This window comes from Pristiophorus japonicus, chromosome 17 (assembly GCF_044704955.1).
Source record: "Pristiophorus japonicus isolate sPriJap1 chromosome 17, sPriJap1.hap1, whole genome shotgun sequence".
Classification (NCBI taxonomy): domain Eukaryota; kingdom Metazoa; phylum Chordata; class Chondrichthyes; family Pristiophoridae; genus Pristiophorus; species Pristiophorus japonicus.
The window spans coordinates 114,525,134-114,552,467 of record NC_091993.1 but is presented as its reverse complement, the minus strand read 5'-3'; the positions used below and the strand labels follow the sequence as shown (position 1 = coordinate 114,552,467).

At 41.8% G+C, this 27,334-nt stretch overlaps 1 protein-coding gene across 3 annotated transcripts in view; it reads left to right on the top strand.

Moving 5' to 3' along the window:
* LOC139227951 (plasma membrane calcium-transporting ATPase 1-like) overlaps nucleotides 1-27,334 on the top strand; it is a 262,677-nt gene that overhangs the window by 177,629 nt on the left and 57,714 nt on the right. For 2 of the 3 annotated variants that reach the window (XM_070859111.1, XM_070859113.1), the window contains exons 7-12: nucleotides 2,528-2,563; nucleotides 9,960-10,121; nucleotides 12,323-12,537; nucleotides 15,246-15,488; nucleotides 16,088-16,329; nucleotides 21,897-22,125. In XM_070859111.1, the coding sequence (XP_070715212.1) occupies nucleotides 2,528-2,563; nucleotides 9,960-10,121; nucleotides 12,323-12,537; nucleotides 15,246-15,488; nucleotides 16,088-16,329; nucleotides 21,897-22,125 (1,127 nt within the window). The remainder of the gene's footprint in view (nucleotides 1-2,527; nucleotides 2,564-9,959; nucleotides 10,122-12,322; nucleotides 12,538-15,245; nucleotides 15,489-16,087; nucleotides 16,330-21,896; nucleotides 22,126-27,334) is intronic. The other variant, XM_070859112.1, reaches the window with a different exon arrangement.

The following is a 27,334-nucleotide window of genomic DNA, read 5'->3' as shown; positions in this document are numbered from 1 at the left end:
TAGTCATTTTCCACCAGCACATTTAAAAAACCGTTGTCTGAAATTTAAAAAAAAATCTTCCACAACCAATTAGCCCGTTTCTACCTTTCTTGGTGTTCCTGTGCACTACATATTCCTTGGTTCTGAGATTTAGCCATTCTTCACCAGCCATCGAATCCAAGTGGCAAATCGATTAGTAACTAAATGACACACAAGTTACTTGTTTCTATTTTGTTGCTTTGAAATTTTTATTTCTGTTGGACCAAAGTACCTCCTCTTGACAACTTGGCTGAAATCAGGTGCTCGCTGGATGCAGAATTTAGGCACCAGCCTGCACCTTGCCTTGCAGTGGTGTGGCATGTTGGAATGCCAATATGCTGCCACAGCTGCCTGAAATTTTAGCTTTTTTAAAAATTTGAAGATCTGCTTCAAGGGAGTTACGAATGTTTTAGCTCGCACTATGATGTGATAAATCATTCCAAAATGAGGCTGGTCATAGATCTGTGCAGCTTTGTCACTCATGAGTCAGTAGGGCAGCCTCACCTACGGAAGTACTTATCCAGTCACTTGGCCACGGCATCCTCTATTAATGATAGTGAAATGCCTACAATGAAACTATATACACGTTGTATGTGGAGTATGGTGGGCATGAGGTAACTCTGCCAAGTAGGGAAATTTTGTCCTGTGCTGGTGTGGGATATCTCCTTTCACTGGAGCAACTGAAGCTCCGGATGCCAGTAATTTAAAGAAATTCTAGCTCCCAAACATACTGCACATTATATTCCTTCGCCATCTGATTCCTTGCGTAAATTCACTTTTCCATAATTTTATCAACTCAATTATAGACCTCAAAAGCCTTGGCATTGAGCTTTGGGATAGTAGTTTATCAACGCTAAATGCTTTTTAAAAATGAAATTCTTGCCTCTGCAGATTTAACTGAAGGGTAAACCCATGTGTAATAAACTGACTAATGCTTCTGTTATAATAGTAGAGAAAGTAAGCTCCTATGAAGACAATGGGGGAGGGGGGAATTTTAACCCACGAGGTGGTGGGGGCGGTTAAATGGGGAAGCCTCTAGTTTGAACGGTGGGGGGGGTGGGAAGGTGGGCAATTAATGTGCTCTCCAGGGACGGGTCCCTAATTTAAATAATGAGTTTGTGCCTCAAATTGTAGCTGTTTTAAATTCAATGGCTTCGAGCCAGGTTTCTCTGGTCTCAGTAAACATGGCAGCTGAAGGGAGGCATGAACGGCTGGATCCAACAGGTAAGTGCCGTTCCAGCACTGTGGGCCAGGAGAAGCAGGATTGTTTCCTCCAAACCCCCCCCCCCCCCCCCAAAGCAAATCTGTGTCCTACTCCACGCAATCAGACCCTCGTGGTTTATCCAGGACCCCCTCCTGCCCAATCTCTCCGGCTCCCGACCGATCGTGGTTTATCCAGGGCCCCCCCCTGACCGATCTATCCACGGCCCGCCCCCCCCCCCCCACCCCAAGACACGATCACTCCCTCCCTCCTCTCCGCTCTCTGCTGCAGCCTTATGTTGCCTGACGGTCAGTCAAACCTCTCCAATCTGTCTGTCTGCCAGCCGGAAAAGTGAGTCCAAAAATGTAAATTTGGCAAGACCTCTGGAGAAACTTGTGTTTCCAGCCGTTACACCACCTTCCTGTAAATATCGGGGGTCAACGTGTTCGTATGCTGCTGCTGACTTCCAAGGCCACATGCTGAAACCATGATTGACTCTGCCTGAGGGGATATTACCCTTTTGCCACCAGATATCACTCTGCTTATTCATAGAAAAGCAGAGTTCAAGTTACTTTTTTTTTGATCTCTGAATCCTCCATGGGAAGGTGATCAAATATCATCAAAGCAATCTCTGCTCAGACTGGAATTTCAATCCTAGAAAGTCCATTCTCAGCCACACACGTGTATTTTGGCATGATTTTGTGCCATTTCCTAGCAACAAATTAAACTATTTAATATTGTCAATGCTGAAAGGTTTGGTAACATCTGAGAACCAACAACAAAATTACGATGAATTGCTGTCTGTGCCCATTGTAAAATCATTAACCACATTCAGACCAGATAAGGAAAACCTTCTCCAGGATTAAATTACCCAGGTTCCAAATTAATATTTTTGAACTAAAAGTGTATGTATATTTTGTATGACACACATACATGACGCAGACTATTTGACCAGATGATGAATGTGATATCCCATCAACTTTAGTACTTTGCAATTACTAATTGGAGGAGCTGCCTTGTATTGTTGGTAATGTGTGTCAGGAGCGATGCGAACTGATGCATTTTTTCCCATGGAAATCACCAATTTTATTCTGGGGAATGATCTGGACTGAAAAAGGTTAATAACAACCAAAAAAAATGGAATTCAAAAAAATTTGTGAAACTGAGATGATTTTACAGCAATCCCGTGGCATGTACTAACAGTCAACATTTCATTCCCAGTTTCCGGCACTACTAAACATGAGCCTTTTACATTATAGCATTTATGAAGTCATGTGACGAGCATTCCACCCTTTTTTGTTTGAACAGGTAAAAAACAAGGAGCCCCAGAAAATCGCAACAAAGGTAACCCTCATAAACATAGAAGAGCACACTAACTGGAAACATTCTTTCTTCCGTTTTTTGTTTTAACCATTATCCTTGTTCTTCAAATTCGCTAACACAGTGGGACCTTCACCTTCTGTTTCCGGGGGTACAACGATTATTGAAAACCCTGATCAGTTGCAACACTGTTTAATACTACTGGTCTAGTTAAAGTTGTTCTGGTTAAGAACTCTTTTAGGTGTAACCTCTTTTTATATTATGCCCAAGGTGTCCTTTATAGACCTATCCGCCTTTATTTAAGCAACGTGTTGACACTGCCAGTTTATCCATATGGTGAGATAGTTCCAGTGGCCTGGGTGAAAACTGACGATGACCTCCGCACGTATTGGTGATTTGTTTGAAGTGTTGGCCATAACAGTCTCTTGCACCTACAAGAGATGTGAAGTGGACATCTTAAATACTACACTACTTTTTCCTGTGCTTTCACTGCTCATCTTTTGCCACCTGCTGTCATTGGCCATTCACTCTTGTTGGGAAGGACAGAAAAGCATGAAATTGGAATAGGTCTCTCCCAAACACCTATGAAATTTGCATTGAAAAGCCTGACTAATTTAAGATTTCCATCCATTTAAGGTCTCCTAATCTTTAAAAGATGAGAATTTGCTCACTTGTTTAAGCCCAAGGTTTATTGAGTGGGCAAGGACATGGAAAATGGAATATGATGTGAAGTTATCCACTTTGGTAGGAACAATAGAAAAGCAGTATTTTTTTAAATGGTGAGATTGGGAAATGTTGGTGTTCAGAGGGACCTAGGTGTCCTTGTACACGAATCACTGAAAGTTAACATGCAGGTATAGCAAGCAATTAAGGAAGCAAATGGCATCTTGGCCTTTATTACAAGAGTAGAGAGGTCTTGCTGCAATTATATAGGGCCCTGGTGAGACCACAACTGGAGTATTGTGTACAGTTTTGGTCTCCTTACCTAAGGAAGAATATACTTGCCATAGAGGGAGTGCAACAAAGGTTCAGCAGACTGATTCCTGGGATGGGCACGGGGCGGGGGGGGGATTGTCCTCTGAGGAAAGATTGAGTAGACTTCGGCCTATATTCTCAGTTTAGAAGAATAAGAGGTGATCTCATTGAAACATACAAAATTCTTACAGGGTTTGACAGGGTAGATGCAGGGAGGATGTTTCCCCTGGCTAGGGAGGATGTTTCCCCTGGCTGGGGAGTCGCGAATCAGGGGTCACAGTCTCAGAATTAGGGGTCGGCCATTTAAGACTGAGATAAGGAGAATTGTTTTTACTCGGTGGTGAATCTTTGGAATTCTCTACCCCAGAGGGCTGTGGGGGCTCAGTTGTTGAGTATATTCAAGACCGAGATTGATAGATTTTTGAATATTAAGGGAATCAAGGGATATGGGGATAGTGCAGGCAACTGGATTTGAGGTAGATCATCAGCCAAGATCTTATTGAATGGTGGAGCAGGCTCGAGGGGCCAGATGGCCTACTCCTGCTCCTAATGTTGTTTTCTAAGCCCCATTCAATGAGCAGGAGCTAGCTATAATTATTTTGAAGTTTCTAATAAATTGATATCTTTGACTCCTGTCCCCGATCTCATAAGATGAGCCCATACATATAAAACAATCATGCTAGAGGAAATCTGTAATTTAAGCATGGTGTAAATGAGATGTTTAATCAACTTTTTTTTAAAAAAACAGTAATCGTTGAACCCCTACTTTTTCCTTCATAGTCTCAACATTCACGTTGTGGTTTCACTGTTCCTTCCAGGCTGTGTGGAAGACCTCATACTTCACCCTCTCTGCAGTTCAGCTTGCCTTACTCCAGCGCCTCTGACATAGTCTTTGTTTGTTTTTTCTTTCCTTCTTTCTTTGTTGCTTTCAGCTCTCCCCTTTAGGAAATGTAATCACTAAATAGGATAATGACATTCCAAAGCTTTAAAGGACATATTGTATCCTTGTGGAGCCCGTTGTCGACTCAGTTTTGACATTGATGATGTCCTTGTGCTTTGATACAGATTATTGTCATTGTGTTAATAGTAAAAGAGACAAGTAATTATCAAAGCACAACCTTAATATATATTTTGTATGGAAGCTGCAAGCCTTTGACAATTCAACAAGCAAACGTCTGAAGGTCTGAAGGCATTCAGATCTGTGGGTATGAATATAAATTATTAAATATCTGGTCTATTTCACCAGAACCCCCCTCAAATGGCTTGATTGACTTGATTTTGGAAATACCTTCATAAATTGTGGAATGTTGGGCAATTTCCACAAATTCATAGATACTCAAGTTTTTGTCATGCACGTAACGCTACTCAAAATATGAGTGGAATTCAAAATTCTGATTAAAACTTATCTTTTTATATGCTCCCCAGGGAAAAAGAAATCTCTCCCTCAACCACCAGGCATTCACCACTGGGGGAATGAGACACGCACTCTGAAGAATAGACAAATCAAATCTTTAGAAATTAAGTGGGTTTTTTATTCTCCGCTATCCCTGCAGCAGCTACAGCCTGTGATGTAACTTCAAACTTCAGCTTTCCGTCATTGAGTATGGCTACTACTTGTTTTTTCGCAATATGAATTCTGACTTGAATACAAAAATTGCTTAATTCCCCTCCAATGTATTTATTTCGTGGGTTCTTTGCTTAAAAATTCATAGCAACATTTGAACTAATTGGCTTATTAGCAAAAGGTTTAACGATCACACGACACATTACCAGTTCATCCATCAGACTCACCATCACCTGCCTCATCGTGGATCCCCCGAACCTAACTGGCTGGGGTTTTATTGAATCTTGTGACTATCACATGACTGGTTAAGTCACTCCCAACTCAACAGTTCTCCAAACCTGAGAGCATACACAGCGGCAGTGAGTGACAATGGCGGAGACTCGGTCCTGCCCCAATTTCCGCCCTTCAGCATGACTTGCCGTCGCACTTCCACCCTCATTATGACCGACTTCCGGTCCAATGTTAAAAAATCGAAGTGCTGAAAATCGATCGGACTGTCGCCTCTGGCTTGCCTGAATTTCGGTCCCTGGGTATCTTTATTCAGTGCGTACTGGTTTACAGTTGTAGCAGTTGAGCATTTCGACGGCCCTTTCTATCTGGACACTATCAGCAAATTTCATAAGTTCTGTTAAAGATCTAGTCATCAGCTTGCCTCAGTTGATAGCATGCTAGAAGGTCTGGGTTCTAATCCCAGGACTTGAGGAAATAGTCTAGGCCGACACTTTAGTGCAATACTGAGGGAGTGCTGCACGATTGGAGGTGCTGTTTTTCAGCTGAGTTCAATCAAGACCCTGCCTGCTGCTTCAGGTAGATGCAGAAGATCCATGGCATTATTTGAGCAGCAAGGAGTTTAACTGTGCCCTGGCCACCATTCCTCCCTCAACTATTTTGTTTTGCAGGTCATTTATATATTTTTTGCTTTTGTAGGTACCTGTGTATAAATTGGCTGCTGTGCTGGCCTGCATAAGTGACTACATTTTAAAAGTACCTCATTAGGTCTGAAATAGCTTGGGATCTTTTTATTTATTTGTTCACCGGATGTGGGTGTCGCTAGCAAGGCCAACATTTATTACCCATTCCTAATTGCCCTTAAGGTGGTGGTGAGTTACCACCTTGAACCGCTGCAGTCCATGTGAAGGTACTCTCAGTGCTGACATTCATAGTGGTTTGGTACAACTGAGTGGCTTGCTCAGCCATTTCAGAGGGCAGTTAAAAGTCAACCACGTTGCCCTGAGGATGCCCTCCCTTGTCCCTTTATCTGGGATGATTAATGTTGAAAGGATTACTGGAATGTCTTTTTGGCATCCGTCTTCATCTAATTAAGGAAATTAGTTTTCCATGATGGCACTCTCTCTCAGGATGCTGTTGAGATACGGTTTGGGTTCAATAGATGCCTGACTATAAATTGGTTTACTGCTTCTAAGAAGGAATCCCCTCTTTGTATGGAATCTAGTGCACAATAGGTCCATGTAGAACAAATTCACATCTCTTTTTAGTTTTCAGGAAGCAAAGTTGTCCAAATGAAATCCGAGTTCTAGAAACGGTTGAGAATCTAGACCATATCAAAGTGTATGGATGGAGTGCGGCTTTACAAAGGATAGGTGCTCTTAAATTAGATGAAGAGCGTGGGCTCTGAAATTCCTTAGGGTCCACTCTGCTTGTGCAAATGCAGTAGAATGGACTCCTCGCCTGCCATAGTTCCAGGTCGGAGACCCTGTTCCCCATTTTGAGGAAAGTGTCATTTGTGTGGTTACAGGCACCTGCAAGGGAACAAGTGGCACTTTCCCCCAAACTGCTATTGTAAGGCGGAAGAGTGATCACTGCCAGGAGTCAGAGATAAATAATTAATGCTCTGGAGTCTTTGGGGCCAAAATTCAACTCCCCAATAAGGCTTGTTACCGCTCATTTGTGGTGGCCATGCGGCTGAGTCGAGCAGCCGTCGATTTCTGGTTATATGGCCGCCACAAAATTTAGCGAGCAAAATCTTACCGCCGAGCGGTGCCCCCGACAGCTTTTTCTGTCGGTGCACCTTGTATGCTCTCTGCCCTGGCTGTGTGGTGGCCATTAAAGGCGAGGGCCCAATGCCACAGCTGGCTTTTTTGCCAGCTGACTTTCACGTCGGCTGGACTGTTGTGCCCCCCTGGTTCAGCCGGGCTGCCAACAGGCCTGGCCGAAACCCTCCCTGGTGGTCTAATGTCCGATCTCGACTGATGGCCGATTCTCTCCCCTTTTAATGGAGGCGAGATTCTCTGCCGCTGAGTGACGGTGGCGGAGAATCCGTACTGCCTCCACTTGTGCCCCTCACCAGCATTTACCGCCGCACTTCTGCCCCCGATATGACCGACTTCCTGCCGATTCAATAAAAAAGACAGGTGAATTTTGCAAAAGAGGCGACCTCTTCCGAAATGGCAGTAAAAACTCTTGGATAGATGCGGCAGTTTTCCGATGGGACTGAATTTCGGCCCCTGTGGCTCCAAAAGAAGCCATTCTGCCTCCAAACAAGGTAATCCATCTTCTTTGGGAGCAATTACATTTGTCTGGAAAAGGTTACGGTCTTTTAGAGGGCCTCTAAAGGATTCACACCAACTCTCTCTGATATTGGAGAAACTGGCAGAAGAATTACACTCCGCCTCTCTTACTGGAATGTCTCTTTGGCATCCATCTTCATCTAACTAAGGAAATTAGTTTTCCATGATGCACTCTCTCTGATTGCTGTTGAGATATGGTTTGCTTGACTATAAATTGGTTTACTGCTTCCACTATGAGGGAATCCCTCTTTGTATGGAATCTAAAATGGGTGCTGCCCCAAATTCCAGAACCCTCCCAACCGGTAATTGGTCTTTAGATCCCCAGGAATTGAGGCCTTGGTCTGGGTAGCATACAGACAGAATTCTTGTGATGTGGACTAAAACCAAGAGGTTTTAACTGGCATCTTAGTTTTTGTTTTCTATATGTATTGAAGATCCTGAGGTTTAGAAGTGCTCAATATAAGCAGCCAAGGGACACATACCCAGAAATAAAGACCTGAAAGATTTTAACATCTAGGGAAATCCTTTTAAGCAATGTTGAAGAGATCTAGTGAGTAGACACTTAGAAAAATGTAACTGGTAATATAATAATTGGTGCAGATTCAGGGAAGGGAATTGTGCTGTTCAAGGAATATGGGGACAGTGCAGGCAAGTGGAGTTGAGGTAGATGATTAGCTATGATCTTCAATGGAAGAACAGGCTCGAGGGGCCAAAAGGCCTCCTGCTGCTCCTAATTCTTATGTTATGTTATTCATTCAGTTGTTGAACCATGGTTTTGGTAATTGATGTGACAACGAATCTATGGCTGGGATAGCTAAATGAGTACTCTTGGTTCTAATCAATATTAAAGGAGAACATTTCTACAAGTTATTTTCTCAAGACTGCAGTCTTTGCATTATTTGGTCGTCTTCATTTTTTTGTCCTGCTAGTTTTTGAGGGTTGTTTCTTCAAACTTCTTTGCAATTTTTCCTCTTGCAAAATTCAGCCTTGTGTGCATGCAGGAATTGCTTGTTCAAAATGAAGATGAAAAGAACATCACTGGTAATAGCTGCTGCCTTGGGGAATTCTGATTACCAATGGGATTTCCCACCTATGTCTTGGGTGCAAGTCTTGTTTCGTCATGTTGAAAGCCAGAAGACTGAGGTGTGGGGGTGGGGGTGGTGGGGCGGGGGGAAGAAGAGTGGAGGAGGAGAGATAAATCTCCCATAACATATGGTCAGTAGAAGTACTTTGTTATAAGCAATTGTTTCCTCCTCCTTTTCATAATGAAATAATGGACATTGAACATTGTACTTTTTTGTTTATTGTGTGCTACATGCTTCATTTACAGACACGAGCTATCCATGGTTTGTCTATTTTTGCTGTCTTGAGAATGAGATATTGTAAATGTAACATCATTTGTGTCTGTGGCAAACTTGATACTGTATTTCACTATCTACACCTTTTTAATCTGATCTATTTTTTGCGGTTTAACCAACAAAGTGATTCTTTGAACAGTGAAATTACAATTAGAAAATGCTTATAGTCACAAACCACTTTCCTTAATTGCTGATGTGCTGGGATCCAGCTAAAAGCTTCAAAGATATTGGCATGCAACATTTACAGTCAAAGTCAAATATAATGACACCTTTTGTTGCCTCCGTGTCTGATGCAGTTTTTGATCATTTATGAACTGCAGATCATATATTATTGACTAGCACAAGGACAGATAGATGAAATTACAATGCATTAGATTCTCCTTTTATAAGCTGTTGCCCTTGCGTAACCCAATCAAGGCAATATAGTATTCAAATTATTTATATCCCCATTTCAACAGTATACGTATTTGAACATTTTTTTGCTTGATTCATTTCATTGTATTAAATACAGCTTGGAGAGCTGTGGAAAAGTGACAAAATATTACCATTAAATGGAACAGTTTAGATGAATCTGACATTTTCGATAATGACTGCTTGAATTTATCTCTTGCAAACAACTTTAAAATTGAACCTTTAGAAGCAATGAGGGCCAAATTGGTCAAAATGATAGATTGTCTCAACTACTCTGCAGGAACTCTCGGTGTAATATCCAATGTATTTTAAATAAGGCATTTCATTTCCTCTCGTAGGGAATGAAATAGTATCTATAGGTTCATAAATTCTGTCACTTTGCTGGAAGACCTTTTACACTTGATCAATGTTCCCACATAGCAAATATTAGAGGTGTTACCTATGATGGTAAATGTCCACTCCCAATAATCTATGCACACATACATCAAATTTCCCCACTATTGTCTTTGCCTAAAACATTGTATAATAAAAGTTTTGACTGTTTATGGAGTGTTTGCAAATCTGTTTCAATCTGTTGGACCCAGCTAAAGCTCAGGATGGTGTTGCTCTGGAGATTCAGCCATTGAAGAGTGAAGAGGGTGGTGACCTAGAAGAGAAAGAGAAGAAAAAATCAAACATACCAAAGAAAGAAAAATCTGTCCTACAGGGAAAGCTCACCAAATTGGCAGTGCAGATTGGAAAAGCAGGTAAAAGGAAATTGCTTCTAGCAAAGCAAGAGCTGTATATTTTAAATACAGGTGTGGGTATATATTGTAGTCTGATTTTTCTTTTTCCTTCTATATACTACATTTCTTGCCCATTGGTCTCCTCCAGCCCCACTGAACAAAACACTTTAGTACAGGCAAGATCCATAAATAAAGAAGCTGAATGTTAAAGTTGGAGGTTACCAGATGTAATCCTGATTAGCGAAATTAGGAACGTGATGTAAACTAGAAAATTGTAAGCAAGTTAGACTAACGTCTAGAGCGGGGAAAATACTGTCCACGTTCATCTGCAGAGCAGTCAGCATAATTTTAGAAATAATTGGTTCCCTTGTCCTGAACCTACTCCTGTAATGTTAGTGGAAAAGAGATATCCATGGGATGTAATTTACTTGGGTTTTCAAAGTGTTTGACAAAGTTCAGCATGTGAGGCTTTTAAAGAAGATTAAGGCTGTGAGGTTTGGTCAGTTCGCGAGTTAGAACAAACTGGCTTGAGCTTGGATAGCACGAGCTGGTGAAAGGAAAATACTTTTAGAATGGTGACTAGCAGATATCTTCCAAGCGTTCAGCTTGAGCGTCACTTATGTCATATTTTTACCCTGTTTGGGAAGTATAATCATATTCTAAAACTTTCTGCTCGGATCAATGGTGTAAGAAAGGTTGTCTGAGGAAATTCCAGACAGGTTGGGGATTTGAAGGAGAAACTAATATTGATTGATGTAGATATTGTGCTTTTTGCAGTGGAGTTGTCTTTTGGTGCTGAGATAATGGTTGAAATACCTGTTGAATTAAATAGCTAAGTGTTGAATAAGAAAGTTAGCTTTAAGGTGAGTTAACATCTGGAATGTTGTTTGGTTAATTTTACATGGTATGTAGAAATTTCAGATTCACTTAACTTAGAAGGCTCTTCCTGTGGCTGGTTGTTATCCGGAAAGACTTGGGTAGATTCTATGACCGGACAGGCTGCTGTGGGCGGTGTACTTTTGCCTCCCATCAGTGAAGAGGTTGAGGCAATCTAGCTCACAGTCTTCTGATTTCTGTTGGTTACATTCCATGATTCGGTCTGATGGTGCCTGCTTTTGGGAAGTCAGTTTTTTTTGCCCTTTTCAAGTGCAATACCAGACCTTTGCAAAGGATTTAGTTCAGCATATGTGGTTAGCAGATTCTCACAGGCAGATCCGATCCAGTTTATAAAAAAAAAAATTGCATTGCAAGGAGAATAGTGCCAAATTTGGTAGTTAATACTGTCTTGTCTGGTAAATGCGTCCCAGTGATGTCCAGATGTGAGGTGTTGTAAATTAAGGAGGGGGGAGGGAAAAAGGAAGCTCTAGAAGCTGCTCATTGTGATGAAGCATGATATAATCCTATCTGCCAGACGTTTTTATGAAGCAAGATTTGCCAGATTCGCTATTGACTATGATTCATATTGTATAGCAATAAATTACGTTGCAGCAGCATACATTTGTGCACCCACATGATAAACCCACACATGATTAAGTCCTGTATTACTGAGCAATAAAGTTATATTAGCAGCACAGGGAATATATTATGCAAAAATATTCTTTTGCTCTTAGAACACACAAGACCAGTCGAGTGTATTCTCATTAAAATCTTTAGCCCGCAATTAATTAGTGCTTTCCCTTTTGTCGCCTTCTCTTCGCTCCCAGAACTAATGCAGATAAGAGGAACTGCAAGTGTTGCTATATTTTTCTCTGGAAAAAGTGATCAAGCTTTTTTGTTAGCTTCTTTGATGATGAATGTTTAAAATACACTGTAAACAAAATCATTAAAATATGCAGGAATTAACGCTTAGTTATGGGACTGACCAGAAGGGTGGAAGTCCTAATACATCCTATCATCATTAATAACGAATATATTGAATAAATGAAATATACTGAGCCTTTTCCTATGTTGGTTAGAGGTGAGTAGTACATTATCCAATGTAGCATCTGATGCTTGCTTTACATATCAGTTCTGTTGGTTGAGAAATCTTGTATGTTTAGTGAAACTCAGGATTATCATTAGGTTTATCATATACAATGTAATTATTTGTTTCTAAATGGATATTCAGTTTAGCTATATGTTCTGCAAATAACTTTGGCTGCTTTATATTTTTGTAAATCCTTTGCTAAAAAAGAAAGTTAAAGCTGAAACTAGTTTGTCTCTTTCCCCCTTTTCCTTTCCAGGTCTGCTTATGTCGGCAATCACAGTCATCATCCTTGTGTTGTTTTTTGTTATTGACACTTTTGGGGTCCAAGGCAAGCCGTGGCTGGCAGACTGTACCCCAATCTACATCCAATACTTTGTGAAGTTTTTCATCATTGGAGTCACTGTGCTGGTGGTGGCTGTCCCAGAGGGCCTTCCACTTGCTGTAACGATCTCTCTGGCATATTCTGTCAAGGTGAGATCTATTTACGTTTGAGACATTTAGATTAAAGGGCCAAGGCCCACAGTGCAACGGAGTGATTATTTGCAACAACTTTTTTGTGCCCTTCTGCACATGCGCGTCTTGAACTTTTTGTGCATGCGCGCTCGATCCGGTCACGCATGTGCAGTGTGATACACGGGAAAACAGGAAGTGGGGTCGAACCATGATCCGCATGCAGTTCATTTTACTGTTGCAAATAAACACGTCCATAGTGCAAGGCGCGATCAAGGTCGAAAAGGTAGGAGAGAATATGAGGACAATTGGGAACTAGTAGGTTTGTTAAACATTTTTATCTGAAACTTATGCTGAATTAGAAATAAGTTCAATATTTTGTGGGAAATTGCTGCAGCTGTGTTAAGGCTGTATTTATGTTCCAGATTTGATTCTATGGAAAAACGCATCTAAATTGAAAGTTAGTCTAAATTGTACATTGTTCTTGTGAGGTGCAAAGTGAACTGCAAACTACAAAAGAGGAACTTGGCCCTCAATCAAAATGCATAAAATAATTCCTCATTTACTGCTGTTGCACCTTTTGGTTGTCACAGGTGTATTTTTGTGCATGCTGTGCTAGTGACCATAAAATTGATGAGACAGACTGGAATTCTGTTAGCTTGGGTGATTACCTGTTTTGGTAATCCTTTGATTCTTTCCCTGTGGCCTTTCTCCTGATCAGTCCCATTGAATTTAGTATTGGCTTTTCAATGTAAACAGTGATTACATTGGTGCCTTTTATCTAAAAGTTGTGGAAATACTATTCTCTGATAGGTTTTGTGATGTTTACTTTCTATACTATTTAAATTGAAAGCTTTGACTTTTCTTCATGTCTTTGGCTTAGACGGCCAGGACAGGCCAATTTTACACTGAAAAATTGTTGGGTAATTAATTTTTGATAGATTCCAAGTCAGTCGGCTTTAATGTTTCTGCCCTATGAACACCGTCTGCAAAAGAAGCCTTTCAAAAATGTTCCACCTCACTATTGTGTGCAGTAGGATCGCCATCATAAAGCATGAAGCCAGCATTCCCTTGTTCAAATCTATTATTCAACGGCAGTGACATTCATTAGATCTCTCTGCCTTGATAACACAATAATAGCAAGATGTATTCCAGTGTAATTTTTCAATAGTATCTGATTACATTACTGTAATGGTTACATGACTGCTATTGCTTTTGTCAAAATATATATCATGTTAAAAGGGGGAAAACATTGTTTATCCTGAATTATGCAGTTACGGCAGCTTGGAAGAGTTTTCTTGCATTAGCAGATTCAAAACTCTAGTTATACTGTGGTTGGACATTGTCAGAAGTTCTTGGATTACAGTTTTTTTTTAAAAAGAAGGCCTTTAAATTGGCAAAGATATAAAGTCGAGTTTATTCTATACAATCAAGGTCTTGTAATGGTGATCTTGAAGCATTTAAAATCATAGTAAGTCGATGGCATGTTTGGAACTGTTTGAAAAATCTCATGATTGGCTGGATTAGGGGATGGTAGTTCAAATCTCAGCCTATTTTGAAATTCCCCAGCCAATGCCTTGGCTGATTTGTTTAGCACAGCATGAAATGGGGAAGAGGAGCTTAGCCAAAGAAGCCAAGATACAGTTCGGCTTTCTCCTGCCAGCTGGTTACAGATCAGCGTTGGCAATCTTTGCAGTCATCACTCTGTTTTCTCAGTTAAATTCTTTGGTGCATGTCCAAGAGACAACTTCAGAACGGAAGTGGCCACAGTTTGATGGATGCATATTGATGCTGCCCATTTTCCACAATGACGGAGTTCGTTCTTGGTTTCATAAACAAACAAAGCCTTTGTAAACATTTTTAATTTCTTGGGGCATTCATTTCAAACCATTGCTTTATCTATGGTACAGTAATTGTAGAAAGCTGTTCCACTGCAGTGACGTAACAGGAGTGGTAAATGTGTTTCGCACCATTCCAACAACCCTGTTCCAAGGAATGTATCCATTGATATTGAGAGCCATCTAAAACTTGGGAGCAAGTTAAAATAAAGATCCAATTAGAATATTCATAGTATAAGTCGAATACCATTTGTTGCATGAGTTTACAAGAGTCACCTACCTATAACAATCATAACGTGCTGGAAATTTGGCAAACTGCTGCTTTTGTCTCATTTACAATAAAATAAGTTAAGTGGTACAGTATAGGGTTGATCACAATCAGAATGGCTAAAAACATTACAGTTTCCCAAAATAGGTGGTAGTGTTTCCAGGTCGAGCACAAAGGTATACTTTATTTTTCCTCTGCTCTTGATAATTCAAAGACATTTTTGTTTGCACTAAAATAATTTGCATTTATATAGCTAGCACCATTCCTGACCTCGTGACATCCCAACAATCTTTACAACCAATTAAGTACTTTTGAAGTTGTAATATTACGCATTAAATACTGATTTTAATTAAGCAATGTAAATAAAGTGGGAATTTAGTGTTTTTAAAAAAAAAAAAATGGATCATCGGAATTTTGATTAAGCATTTTTCAATTGAGAAGTTAAGTTTTCAGCATTGCAAAGTAATACAGGGCATGTGAAAGAAGGCTTTAAGCCCTCAAAGTACATGTGACTTAACTGAAGCATCTGAGTGATGGAAAGCATATTGGAGGGTAACTCCCAAGTGGAAGGAAAGAATTTAGCTATTGTGTAATCCTAATCATTTCAATCTTTGTTTTGACAGAAAATGATGAAGGACAATAATTTGGTCAGACATTTGGATGCCTGTGAAACTATGGGCAACGCCACAGCTATTTGCTCAGACAAAACGGGTACACTCACTATGAACAGGATGACTGTAGTGCAATCGTATATTGGGGAAACGCACTACAGACAGATACCTGGCCCTGATGCACTTTTACCAAAAGTTATGGAGCGGATCGTCAATGGAATTGCCGTTAACTCGGCTTACACTACCAAAATACTGGTGAGGGAGTAATTGGGGGAAATTCTTTGGAAATGTTGACATTTTCCAGCTTTTGGGAAAGCTGAAGTGTTTTAGTTGAATATCCCAGCGGTCAGGATCGTAAACTTGCTGGTTTGAATGGGGATTAGCATTTAAGAAGCATTAAGCAATTTCCTAAAGTTGATTTGTTCTTTTGAATAGAAAGGTCCTTTTCTGCAAATATTCACATCTGGTCCACTGATCTGACTTGCATACAGTGTAAACAGAACTGTCCTACCAAGGGAAGGCCAATCAGTCTAGTTGCTAAATTTTCCAAGTTGTTGTGAATGTTTTTAAAATATGTTGGTAATGTTCCTCCTGAATACACACCATACTGACATTGTATATATTGGTTAAGGTGTTTACACTTGTGGAAAGGAAGGAAAATGATTAATGGCTTTCCAGAGAGGATATGATTGGTGACTCTCCACAATGTCCATAATTGATAAATGAAGATAATACATGACTGTAATCCTTTAAAATTTTATCATTCTGGATAGTTTGTGTATTCTTGGGAATATTTACAGGAAATGTTCGTTGTGTTTGACCGTGTCTTTTTATTTGTTCCCCTCATTCCCCAGCCCCCTGAGAAAGAAGGAGGCCTTCCTCGTCATGTAGGGAACAAGACTGAATGTGCTTTGCTTGGCTTTGTGCTGGATTTGAAGCAGGATTATCAGGCTATACGCAATGAAATTCCAGAGGAGAAACTTTATAAGGTGTACACCTTCAACTCTGCACGCAAGTCCATGAGCACGGTACTAAAGAATGCTGATGGAAGTTTCCGCATGTACAGCAAGGGTGCCTCTGAGATCATTCTACGCAAGTGAGCAAGTTTCCTTAATTTAGTAGTCGTGTGTGATAGCGATGTAGATTTTGAGTGGGAATGAGACTGAAATGGATTAAGTATGAAATCTCCACCAATAAGAAGTGCCCTTCACTGGGCTATAAAAGAGTCAAGTTGCTGCACTCAAAAGCTCTGAAGTAGGGAGGAAAATATAAGGGCAATTGGGTTTTAATTGATACTGGGTCAGAGTTGGATTAGAAATTTCATGGTGTAAGCCGAAGCCTTTGGGATTGATTCCTGAAAATGTCTAGTAATATGCTCCTGAAGTAGGCACATTTAAAGTAAAAATTGTTAGTGCACAGATTTTCTATTTCCTTTCATTCCTGCTCTTTCCTCTATCGTCATAAATGTTGGTGGGCAACTTATTCCTAGGCATCTACTAATGCTACTCTGACTAGGTGCCATTGAAGTGTTGAAAAACAGTCTGGGACAACTCTACTCCTGGTCAGCATTTCCCCAGAACAACACTGCTGACTCAAACTTGCCAACCATTGGAATGGTCCAATTTAGCATTCCTACAATGTGCTGTGCCACCTTATTTCACCATATTTATTTCTGGTCGAGTCTGATGCTGATTGAATGCAAATTGGGTTTCACGACTTAAAAATTGTTAGGGCTCTTTATTTTGCCCCAACAGCAAGAATGTGTGAAAGTCTGCTTTGTGATGGGAATTGGGCGGGAAGGTGAAGTTGAGGTCAAAGATCAGCCGTTATCTTATTGAATGGCGGAGCAGGCTGAAAGGACTGTGGCCTACTCCTAATTCTTGTGTTCTTATTAAGTACTTGCATAAGAACATAAGAAATAGGAACAGGAGTAGGCCATCTAGCCCCTCGAGCCTGCTCCCCATAACGCTTAATTCCCTTATTGGTTAAAAATCTATCTATCTGTGATTTGAATACATATAATGAGCTAGCCTCAACTGCTTCCTTGGGCAGAGAATTCCACAGATTCACAACCCTCTGGGAAAAGAAATTCCTTCTCAACTCTGTTTTAAATTGGCTCGCCCGTATTTTGAGGCTGTGCCCCCTAGTTCTAGTCTCCCCGACCAGTGGAAACAACCTCTCTGCCTCTATCTTGTCTATCCCTTTCATTATTTTAAATGTTTCTATAAGATCACCCCTCATCCTTCTGAACTCCAACGAGTAAAGACCCAGTCTACTCAATCTATCATCATAAGGTAACCCCCTCATCTCCGGTACCAGCCTAGTGAATCGTCTCTGTACCCCCTCCAAAGCTTGTAGATACTTCCTTAAGTAAGGCGATCAAAACTGCATGCAGTACTCCAGATGCGGCCTCACCAATACCCTGTACAGTTGCAGCAGGACCTCCCTGCTTTTGTACTCCATCCCTCTCGCAATGAAGGCCAACATTTCATTTGCCTTCCTGATTACCTGCTGCACCTGCAAACTAACTTTTTGGGATTCATGCACAAGGACCCCCAGGTCCCTCTGCACCGCAGCATGTTGTAATTTCTCTCCATTCAAATAATATTCCCTTTTACTGTTTTTTTTTTTTCCCCAAGGTGAATGACCTCACATTTTCCGACATTGTATTCCATCTGCCAAACCTTCGCCCATTCGCTTAACCTATCTAAATCTCTTTGCAGCCTCTGTGTCCTCTACACAACCTGTTTTCCCACTAATCTTTGTGTCATCTGCAAATTTTGTTACACTACACTCTGTCCCCTCTTCCAGGTCATCTATGTATATTGTAAACAGTTGTGGTCCCAGCACCGATCCCTGTGGCACACCACTAACCACTGATTTCCAACCCGAAAAGGACCCATTTATCCTGACTCTCTGCTTTCTGTTAGCTAGCCAATTCTCTATCCATGCTAATACATTTCCTCTGACTCTGCATACCTTTATCTTCTGCAGTAATCTTGTGTGGCACCTTACCGAATGCCTTTTGGAAATCTAAATACACCACATCCATCGGTACACCTCTATCCACCATGTTCATTATATCAAAGAATTCCAGTAAATTAGTTAAACATGATTTCCCCTTCATGAATCCATGTTGCGTCTGCTTGATTGCACTATTCCTAACTAGATGTCCCGGTATTTCTTCCTCAATGATAGCTTCAAGCATTTTCCCCACTACAGATGTTAAACTAACCGGCCTATAGTTACCTGCCTTTTGTCTGCCCCCTTTTTTTAAACACAGGCGTTACAATAGTTGCTTTCCAATCCGCTGGTACCTCCCCAGAGTCCAGAGAATTTTGGTAGATTATAACGAATGCATCTGCTTTCACTTCTGCCATCTCTTTTAATACCCTGGGATGCATTTCATCAGGACCAGGTGACTTGTCTACCTTGAGTCCCATTAACCTGTCTAGCACTACCCCCCTAGTGATAGCGATTATCTACATTCCTACATTCCCGTGACCAGCAATTTTTGGCATGTTTTTTGTGTCTTCCACTGTGAAGACCGAAGCAAAATAATTGTTTAAGGTCTCAGCCATTTCCGCATTTCCCATGATTAAATCCCCCTTCTCATCATCATCTAAGGGACCAACATTTACTTTAGTCACAATTTTCCGTTTTATATAATCGGTAAAAGCTTTTACTATCTGTTTTTATGTTTTGCGCAAGTTTACTTTCGTAATCTAGCTTTCCTTTCTTGCTTGCTTAGTCATTGCTGTCGTTTAACATTTTCCCAATCTTCTAGTTTCCCACTAACCTTGGCCACCTTATACGCATTGGTTTTTAATTTGATACTCTCCTTTATTTCCTTGGTTATCCACGGCTGGTTATCCCTTCTCTTACCGCCCTTCTTTTTCACTGGAATATATTTTTGTTGAGCACTATGAAAGAGCTCCTTAAAAGTCCTCCACTGTTCCTCAGTTGTGCCACCGTTTAGTCTGTGTTCCCAGTCTACTTTAGCCAATTCTGCCCTCATCCCACTGTAGTCCCCTTTGTTTAAGCATAGTACGCTCGTTTGAGACACTACTTCCTCACCCTCAATCTGTATTACAAATTCAACTTCATTCTATTAGGTGTCAAGAGGATAGAAGCTATTGAGTGCCGAAAGCATGGGAAGGATAGAAGCAAGAGTAAACAAAATGATGGCAAGATAGCCCAAAAACTATATGTGTACCTGGGGATTTGTTGCTGAAAGGATTGTATCCTGGTGATTCCAATGGGAATCTAAACTGGGAAAGAAATGGGTTGGGCACTGTTCTTCCGTAGTAAAGATGCAATATGTTTTGTGATCAAAGGCAAGGTTGTGTGTAACAAATTGAACCATCCAATCTTGTTCAGTAAATTCAATTTTTAGGGAGTCTGCTTTCTTACTGATTTTTTGCCTACTTTTGTGTTTATATTTCTTGCTTCTTATACATGTCTTTGGCCTCAATCTCTGGAGGATCTGTAAAATGTTGATAAAGTTGTTTAAGTCAATCTTGCGAGCAATCCATTTTCACGCCAAGATTTAAATTTCAACACTCTGGTCTTTTCAGGGCTGCATGTCCTTTTGTGTGTGTATATTTAACTGCTATCTTTAGCCAGTTAATAATCTCGACTTATCAAAATGTTATACTGAAGTGCATGTTTATTTATGTGCAAAAAGCTATATTTCAGACTCTTAAAAAGCAAAGTTAGACTTGTGTTGCTACAGCATATTATGCTAACACTCTGGCAGAGTGCTGTGATGGTCACATTCCACTCCTGATGAACTCCTTGTTGTGGTCAGAACATCTCGTGGAATTGTAGTGATGAGACATATTTTCTCCTTGCCCATCACTTAAGGCAATGGTGGGTTGAAGTAGGGGGTTGAGGGAGAAAGTACTCTGCCAAACACAAAGGGAGGAAATGCAGTTACTCTAACAAACTAAAACCAGCTAAGAAATGCTGTCATCTATAGTTGGATGAAGAATGCAGATTAACTACCTAACAGCAAAAATCTTGTCTTGAATTCAATATTTTTTCCCCATTTTTTGATTCCATTTAAAATTAATCTGTACTGTGAAGGAATATATGGGAGAGTCTTGTGCAAATTGTGGACAAAATAACTGTTCAGACACTTTCAAATATTGATTTTAAAGTGGAACTCTAGTTTATGTAACTGTCTGGAGATATGTTGGTTGCTGTGGCTAAATCACAGCCAAAGTGGTGGTGGGTTTTCCAATGGTAGATATCTGCTGCTATTGGAAGGTGCTTGTCTTTAGACATGTGCACGTAATTTGGTGAGATTATTTTTGTTGACCAAATTTCAGACTGCCTCTGGGATTTTCTCCTTGTCTAACAAAAAAATCCATTCTGAATGATGGCTGCAGCTATGTTTGGGGTTTTTCATACTGTCCCGTTTGCGATCTAATCAGTTAAACATATAAATCCAGAAGCTGCTGAAACACTTCACCCCCCCGCCTCCCCCAATTCCAGTTGGTCATGGTGAATACTGATTATTTTCACGGGATTCTCAATGGTGGAATCGGAAACAAAATGCTGACTGGTACCTGATTGTGGCAACCTTGATGTCACATTTGACCCTGAAATGAACTTTCGACCCCACATTCGCAGCATAACTAAGATTGCCTATTTCCACCTTTGTAAAATCGCCTGTCTCCAGCTTTGCTTCAGCTCATCTGCTTAAGCCCTCATCCATGGGTTTGTTACCTCTAGACTTGATTATTCCAACACACTCCTGGCTAGCCTCCTACATTCTACCCTACGTAAACTAGAGGTGATGCAAAATTCAGCTGCTTGTCTCCTAACTCGCACCAAGTCCCGCTCACCCATCACTCCTGTGATCGTTGACCTACATTGGTTTCCGGTTAAGCAGCGCCTCTATTTCAAAATTCTCATCCTTATTTTCAAATCCCTCCATGGCCTTGCCCCTCCCTATCTCTGTAATCTCCTGCCCACAGCACCACCTCCTCTTTCTCCCCCCCCCCCCCCCCCGAAATGTCTGCGCTCCTCTAAAATTCTGCTCTCCTGAGCATTAGGGGAGTCTAGACTTCTACATCTATATTTATTTAATTTGGAGTACTTGACTGCCCATCAGCAGATCCGGAGTCTTCGAGACCCAGATTTACTGGTCAGTCCACAGTTAGATTATTGGGTGGGCTGCTACACAAGTCAGCTTTTTTTATCTTGATTGAGTAACTGGAACAAATCATCATCTAATTTACCTTGCACTTGAATCATAACTTGCTAGCAACTGAATGGCATTTCCCAATGTGGTAGAGAAGTCTGCAATCCAGATTAAATCTTCTGGCTGGAGGAAGATGGAAGTTGGTGAGAATCTTGTAATGAGCAAAACCAGACCTTCTGCAATGAGCTGTTGAATGCTCAAAATGGTGCTCGTTCATGCCTAATGTCAACGTCTTGCAATTTTAGAACTTCAGCTTATTGTAAGTGTTTAAACCTCTTGCTCTTTATTTCCTCCTCCCAGCCACCCAAAGATAGTGGTGCGGCCAGTGGTGCATTTTGCTACTTTTTGCTCTCTGTCGGTAATAGGTGCTGCCAATTACTAGTTTTATAATCCTAATGGTGTGTATTATGTGCAAAAAAAACCACTTTTTTTTTTAATTAAATATTTTTCAGGTGTACTAAACTATTAACCAAGACTGGGGATGTAATGGTTTTCAAGGTAAGAGACCGTGACGAGATGGTGAAGAAAGTGATTGAACCAATGGCTTGTGAAGGGCTGCGCACCATCTGCCTGGCATACCGAGACTTTGTGAAAGAACCTGAATGGGATAACGAAAATGAGATTCTGAATGACCTGACGTGCATTACTGTTGTGGGAATCGAAGATCCAGTGCGACCAGAGGTAAATTGGGTTTTCAGTGAGTAAAGACGCATGCCTTTTCAACATTGTGAATTGCACAGATCTGAAAAATTGGTGAGCTCTCGTAGCTGTTAGATTATTGCCTCCATTGTTTGTCATTCTGTAATTGTTAAAGTGGTGCAGGTTAGCTGCAGTTGCCAGCTTGAAAGCGCTATTTTTTTTTTTCTTGCATTATCCAAAACAGTTGCTGGTTTCAAACTGAAAATTGTCCCGAGGCAATCTTTGATTATGCTGGTGTTTCCTGGACTGCAGTTTCTTGCTGTCCACTCAATTGTCAAACATTAGGATATCCCACTATTGACGCAGCATTATCATGAGTGCACAAGAACAGCAGTACTGAACTATCAGCCGTATTGGATAATGTGCTGTACCTGTGGGTTTGTTAAAATATACATGAGTGTTAATGCTATTTTTCTGGCTCTTTTTTTTTTACAATGCCTTAAGGCTCAATGTAAAATGAGTGCTACTAATGCAAAGTTTACCCATTTTGGCATCTAATTAGCTTGGAGAGTATTCATGAATGCAGTTTGTAATGGCAGCCTTACTTCAGCTGCACCCCTTCATACCTTCATGTTGACACTTGGCTCATCCAAACTTCTTAATTTGAGATAGCCGAGCTTCACTCAAATGCTGAGCCCAGCATGTCCCAATCTGTTTAGTCAAGCTGGACTATCTCCCCTCAAGAAACCAACTAGATGCAGAAACTTTCCTTAATGATTCCTTAGCTTCAGACAACTCTTGGCATATCTTAAAACCATGCCAGATAAATGCTTCTCCCTTCAAGCAGGAAAGTTCAAGCTTTACAGGATAGATGAATGCTGAAGTATTCATGGTACAAAATTCTTTGAGGCTATTGGACAAATTTGCACAGTTTAATCATTGAGATGCAGTTGATCTCCATGCACTCGGACAGCAATTAGGAGGCAACCAACACCTTCAACTAGTGGTTTTAACTATTGATCAGATTATGCATTCTGCCATGTCTTCACCTTGGTTACAATGCTTCATTCAGGAGGTCAGATGTCCATCTTCAAGATGTATGGTCTCTTATTGTGTATGTGCATATAACCTAGAAATGTATCTGCCTATTTGGTAAAATTAGGGGAGTTATTTTATTTGCCGGTGCCTCTGGTTTACCTCAAAGCAGAGCAATTTCTATATAAAGGTGGACACTGCAGCACCACCATACCATTCTGTTCCCATCAGCTGGGCCACTGTTGCACTACTCCAGTGCTGATTTATTTAAATGGCAGCTTATCCTCCCAACTTCAGTCTAGGCTGCTGCTGCTGCTTTAGTATAGGAGGTCGCCCAGCAAGATGCGTACAGAGTGAGATTTCAAATTGACAGGCTGCCCTGGAGTTGGGAGGGCGAGTTGCTATTTTAAATATCACTGCACTGGAGGAGTGCAGCAACTGCTGGTAGGAATACACTGGTTGAAATGAGAAAATTAACATTGAATTTGTGGACGTCAGTCATGCTGAAAACGATCAATTTGGTCGATTGAGGCTCAATTCTTATCTTGTAATTCTTTCAGGTGGTCTTGTTTATGGGTAGCCTTGTATGTGTTAGTATATTTTCATGATTAACAGTATTTGCAAACACGGGACAGTTTAGAATCATAGAAATTTACAGCACGGAAGGAGGTCATTCAGCCCATCATGTCTGCGCTAGCCGACAAAGCTATCCAGTCTAATCCCATTTTCCAGCTCTTGGTCCGTGTCCAAGTGCACATTCAAGTACTTTTAAAGGTGGTGAGGGTTTCTGCCTCTACCACCCTTTCAAGCAATGAGTTCCAGACCCCCACCACCCTCTGGGTGAAAACATTTACCCTCAAATCCCCTCTAAACCTCTTACCAATTACTTTACTTTAAATGTATGATCCCTGGTTGTTGACCCCACTCCATCTAGGCCCCTCATAATTTTATACACCTCAATCAGATCTCCCCTCAGCCTCTGTTCCAAAGGAAACATAGCTAAAATTCTCCAGTTCAGGCAACATCCTTGTAAATCTCCTCAGTACTCTTTCCAGTACAATCACATCTTTCCTGTAATGTGGTGACCAGAACTGCATGCAGTCCTCTCTAGCTGTAGCCTAACTAGTGTTCTATACAGTGAAACATAACCTCCCTGTTCTTGTAATCTTTGCCTCGGTTAATAAAGGCAAGTATCCCGTATAGCTTCTTGACCACCTTGTCTACCTGTCCTGCTATGTTCAGGGATCTGTGGGCATGCACTCCAAGTTCCCTCTGTTACTTTACACTAAAGTGTCCTGCCATTTATTATGTATTCCCTTGCCTGTTAGCCCTCCCCAAATGCATTACCTCTCACTTCTCTGGATTGAATTGCATTTGCCACTGTTCTGCCCACCTGACCAATCTATTGATAGCTTCCTGCAGATAACTGCTTTCTTCTTCGCTATCAACCACACGGCCAATCTGCAAACTAAAATCATACTCCTACATTCAAGTCTAAATCATTGATGTATATGACAAAAAGCAAGGGACCTAGTACTGACCCCTGTGGAACCTCACTTGAAACCGCCTTCCTTCACAAAAAGACCCATTGACCATTGCGCTTTGCTTCCTGCCTCTGAGCCAATTTTGGATCCAACTTGCCACTTTGCCTTGGATCCCATGGACTTTACACTTTCGTGACCAGTCTGCCATGTGGGACCTTAGCAAAAAAAAAAGCCTTGCTAAAATCCATGTAGATCATCATCATAGATAGTCCCTTGGAGTCGAGGATGATTAGCTTCCACTCTAAGTGAGTCCTCAGGTGACTGAGGCCAATGCGGGACCTACAGTCTATGTCACAGGTGGGGCAGGCGGTAGTTGAAGGGATGGGTGGTTGGGGAGCCTGGGTGTCACATGCTCCTTCCGCTGTAATGCTTGGTTTCTGCTTGTTCTCGGCGATGAGACTCGGTACTCCATGCCCTCCCAAATGCTCTTCCTCCATTTAGGTGGTCGTGGGCTAGGTATTCCCAGGAGTCGATGGGGATGTTCCACTTTGTCAAGGAGGCTTTGAAGGTGTCCTTGAAGCATTTCCTCTGCCCACCTGGGGCTCGCTTACCGTGTCGAAGCTTCATGTGGAGCACTTGCTTTGGGAGTCTCGTGTCAGGCATGCGGCCGATGTGGCCCACCCAACGGAGCTGATCAAGTGTGGTCAATGCTTTGATGCTGGAGATGTTGGCCTGAGTGAGAACACTGCCAGTGCGTCTGTCCTGCCAATGGATTTGCAGGATCTTGCAGAGGCAGCGCTGATGGTACTTCTCCAGCACTTTGAGATGTCTGCTGTACATAGTCCACGTCTGAGCCATATAGGAGAGTGGCCATCACTACTGCCCAGCAGACCATGAGCTTGGTGCCGGATTTGAGGTCCTGGTCTTCAACTACTCCCTTACTCAGGCAACTGAAGGCTGCGCTGGTGCACTGTGAAGGCGGTGTTGGACCTCGTCATCAATGTCTGCTCTTGTTGACAGGCTCCCAAGGTATAGAAAATGGTCCACATTGTCCAAGGCCTCATCGTGGATTTTGATAATCGGGGGAGGGTGGGGGGGTGGAGAGCAGTGCTGTGTGGCGGGATCAGATTGGAAGCGGACCTTTGTCTTACAGATGTTTTGCGTAAGGCCCATGCTCTCGTACACCTTGGTGAAGGTGTTGACAATAGCTTGGAGTTCAGCCTCCGAGTGTGCGCAGACGCAACCGTCATCTGCATACTGTAGTTCAATGATACAGGATGGGACGACCTTGGATCTGGCCTGGAGGTGGCGGAGGTTGAACAGATTCCCATCTGTTCTATAATTTAGCTCTACTCTGGTGGGGAGCTTGCTACGGGTGAGATGTAGCATTGCAGCAAGGAAGATCGAAAAGAGCGTTGGTGCGATGTCGCAGCCCTGCTTGACCTGGTCCGGACGTGGATTGGGTCGGTGGTGGATCCATTGGTCAGGATCACAGCTTACCTGTCATTGTGGAGCAGACGGAGGATGGTGACAAACTTTTTAGGGCAGCCGAACTGGAGGAGGACACTCCATAATCTCACGGTTGACAGTGTCAAAGGCCTTTGTGAGGTCAAAGAAGGCCATGTACAAGGGTTGGTGCTGTTCCCTACATTTCTCTTGTAGTTGTCATACGATGAAGATCATGTCTGTTATACCCCTTAGTGGACAGAATCCGCATTGTGACTCTGGGAGAAGCTCTTTAGTCACAGGAGAAGGTAATTGAGGAGGATTCTGGCAATGATTTTCCCTGTGGCCGACAGGGAGATTCCTCTGTCGTTACCGCAGTCAGACTTGTCCCATTTTTTTTTGAAAATGGTCACTATTACGGCAACCCTCAATAACCCAGAGACAGAGTGCCACAGCACCTGGTCTGCCCTCAAGGCCTCCATAATCAGCATCTGCGAAGAGACGCTCAGTCACTCAACCAGGAAACACCAAGACTGGTTCGACAAGAACGACCAGGAGATCCAGGAGCGAGTTAGACACGTGCAAGGCATTTCTGAACTTAAAATAGCAACTCAACATGAGCAAGAAAGCAGCTCTACAGGACGGCTGAGGGCCGAGGTCCAACAAAAAACCTGTGACCTACAAAAACAGATGGTGGATGGAGAAAGCACAGGAGATCCAGCAGTTAGCCGACAGCCACGACATGTGTGGATTCTTCAGTGCAGTCAAGGCCATCTATAGCCCAAGCACCCAAGGCCCTACCCCACTGCTAGCCAAGAACAGTGAGGTACTCCAGGACAGAGAGGCAGTCAGTGCCTGTTGGATGGAGCATTTCGAAGATCTCCTTAAACAAGACTCTATCTTCGACGTGAGTGTCCTCGATTCCATCCCGCAGCATGCTACCCGCTACCGTCTCAGCACAATCCTAGCCCGGCACAAGGTAGAAAAGGACATCAGTCAGCTGAAGAATAACAAGGCAACAGGAGCAGATGGAATTCCTGCCGAAGCACTAAAGCATGGCGGAGAAGCACTGTTGGCATGAATACATGGCCTCATTTATCTGGAAGGAGGAGATCTGACGCCGTAATCGTAAATCCATATACACTACACCAAATGCACTACCCTCATCGACTCCTTGTTACCACCTCAACTAATTCAATCAAGTTATTCAGACATGACCTTCCCTTGACAAATCCAACCTGACTGTGCTTGATTAATCTGTGTCTTTTTAAATGAAGATTTATCCT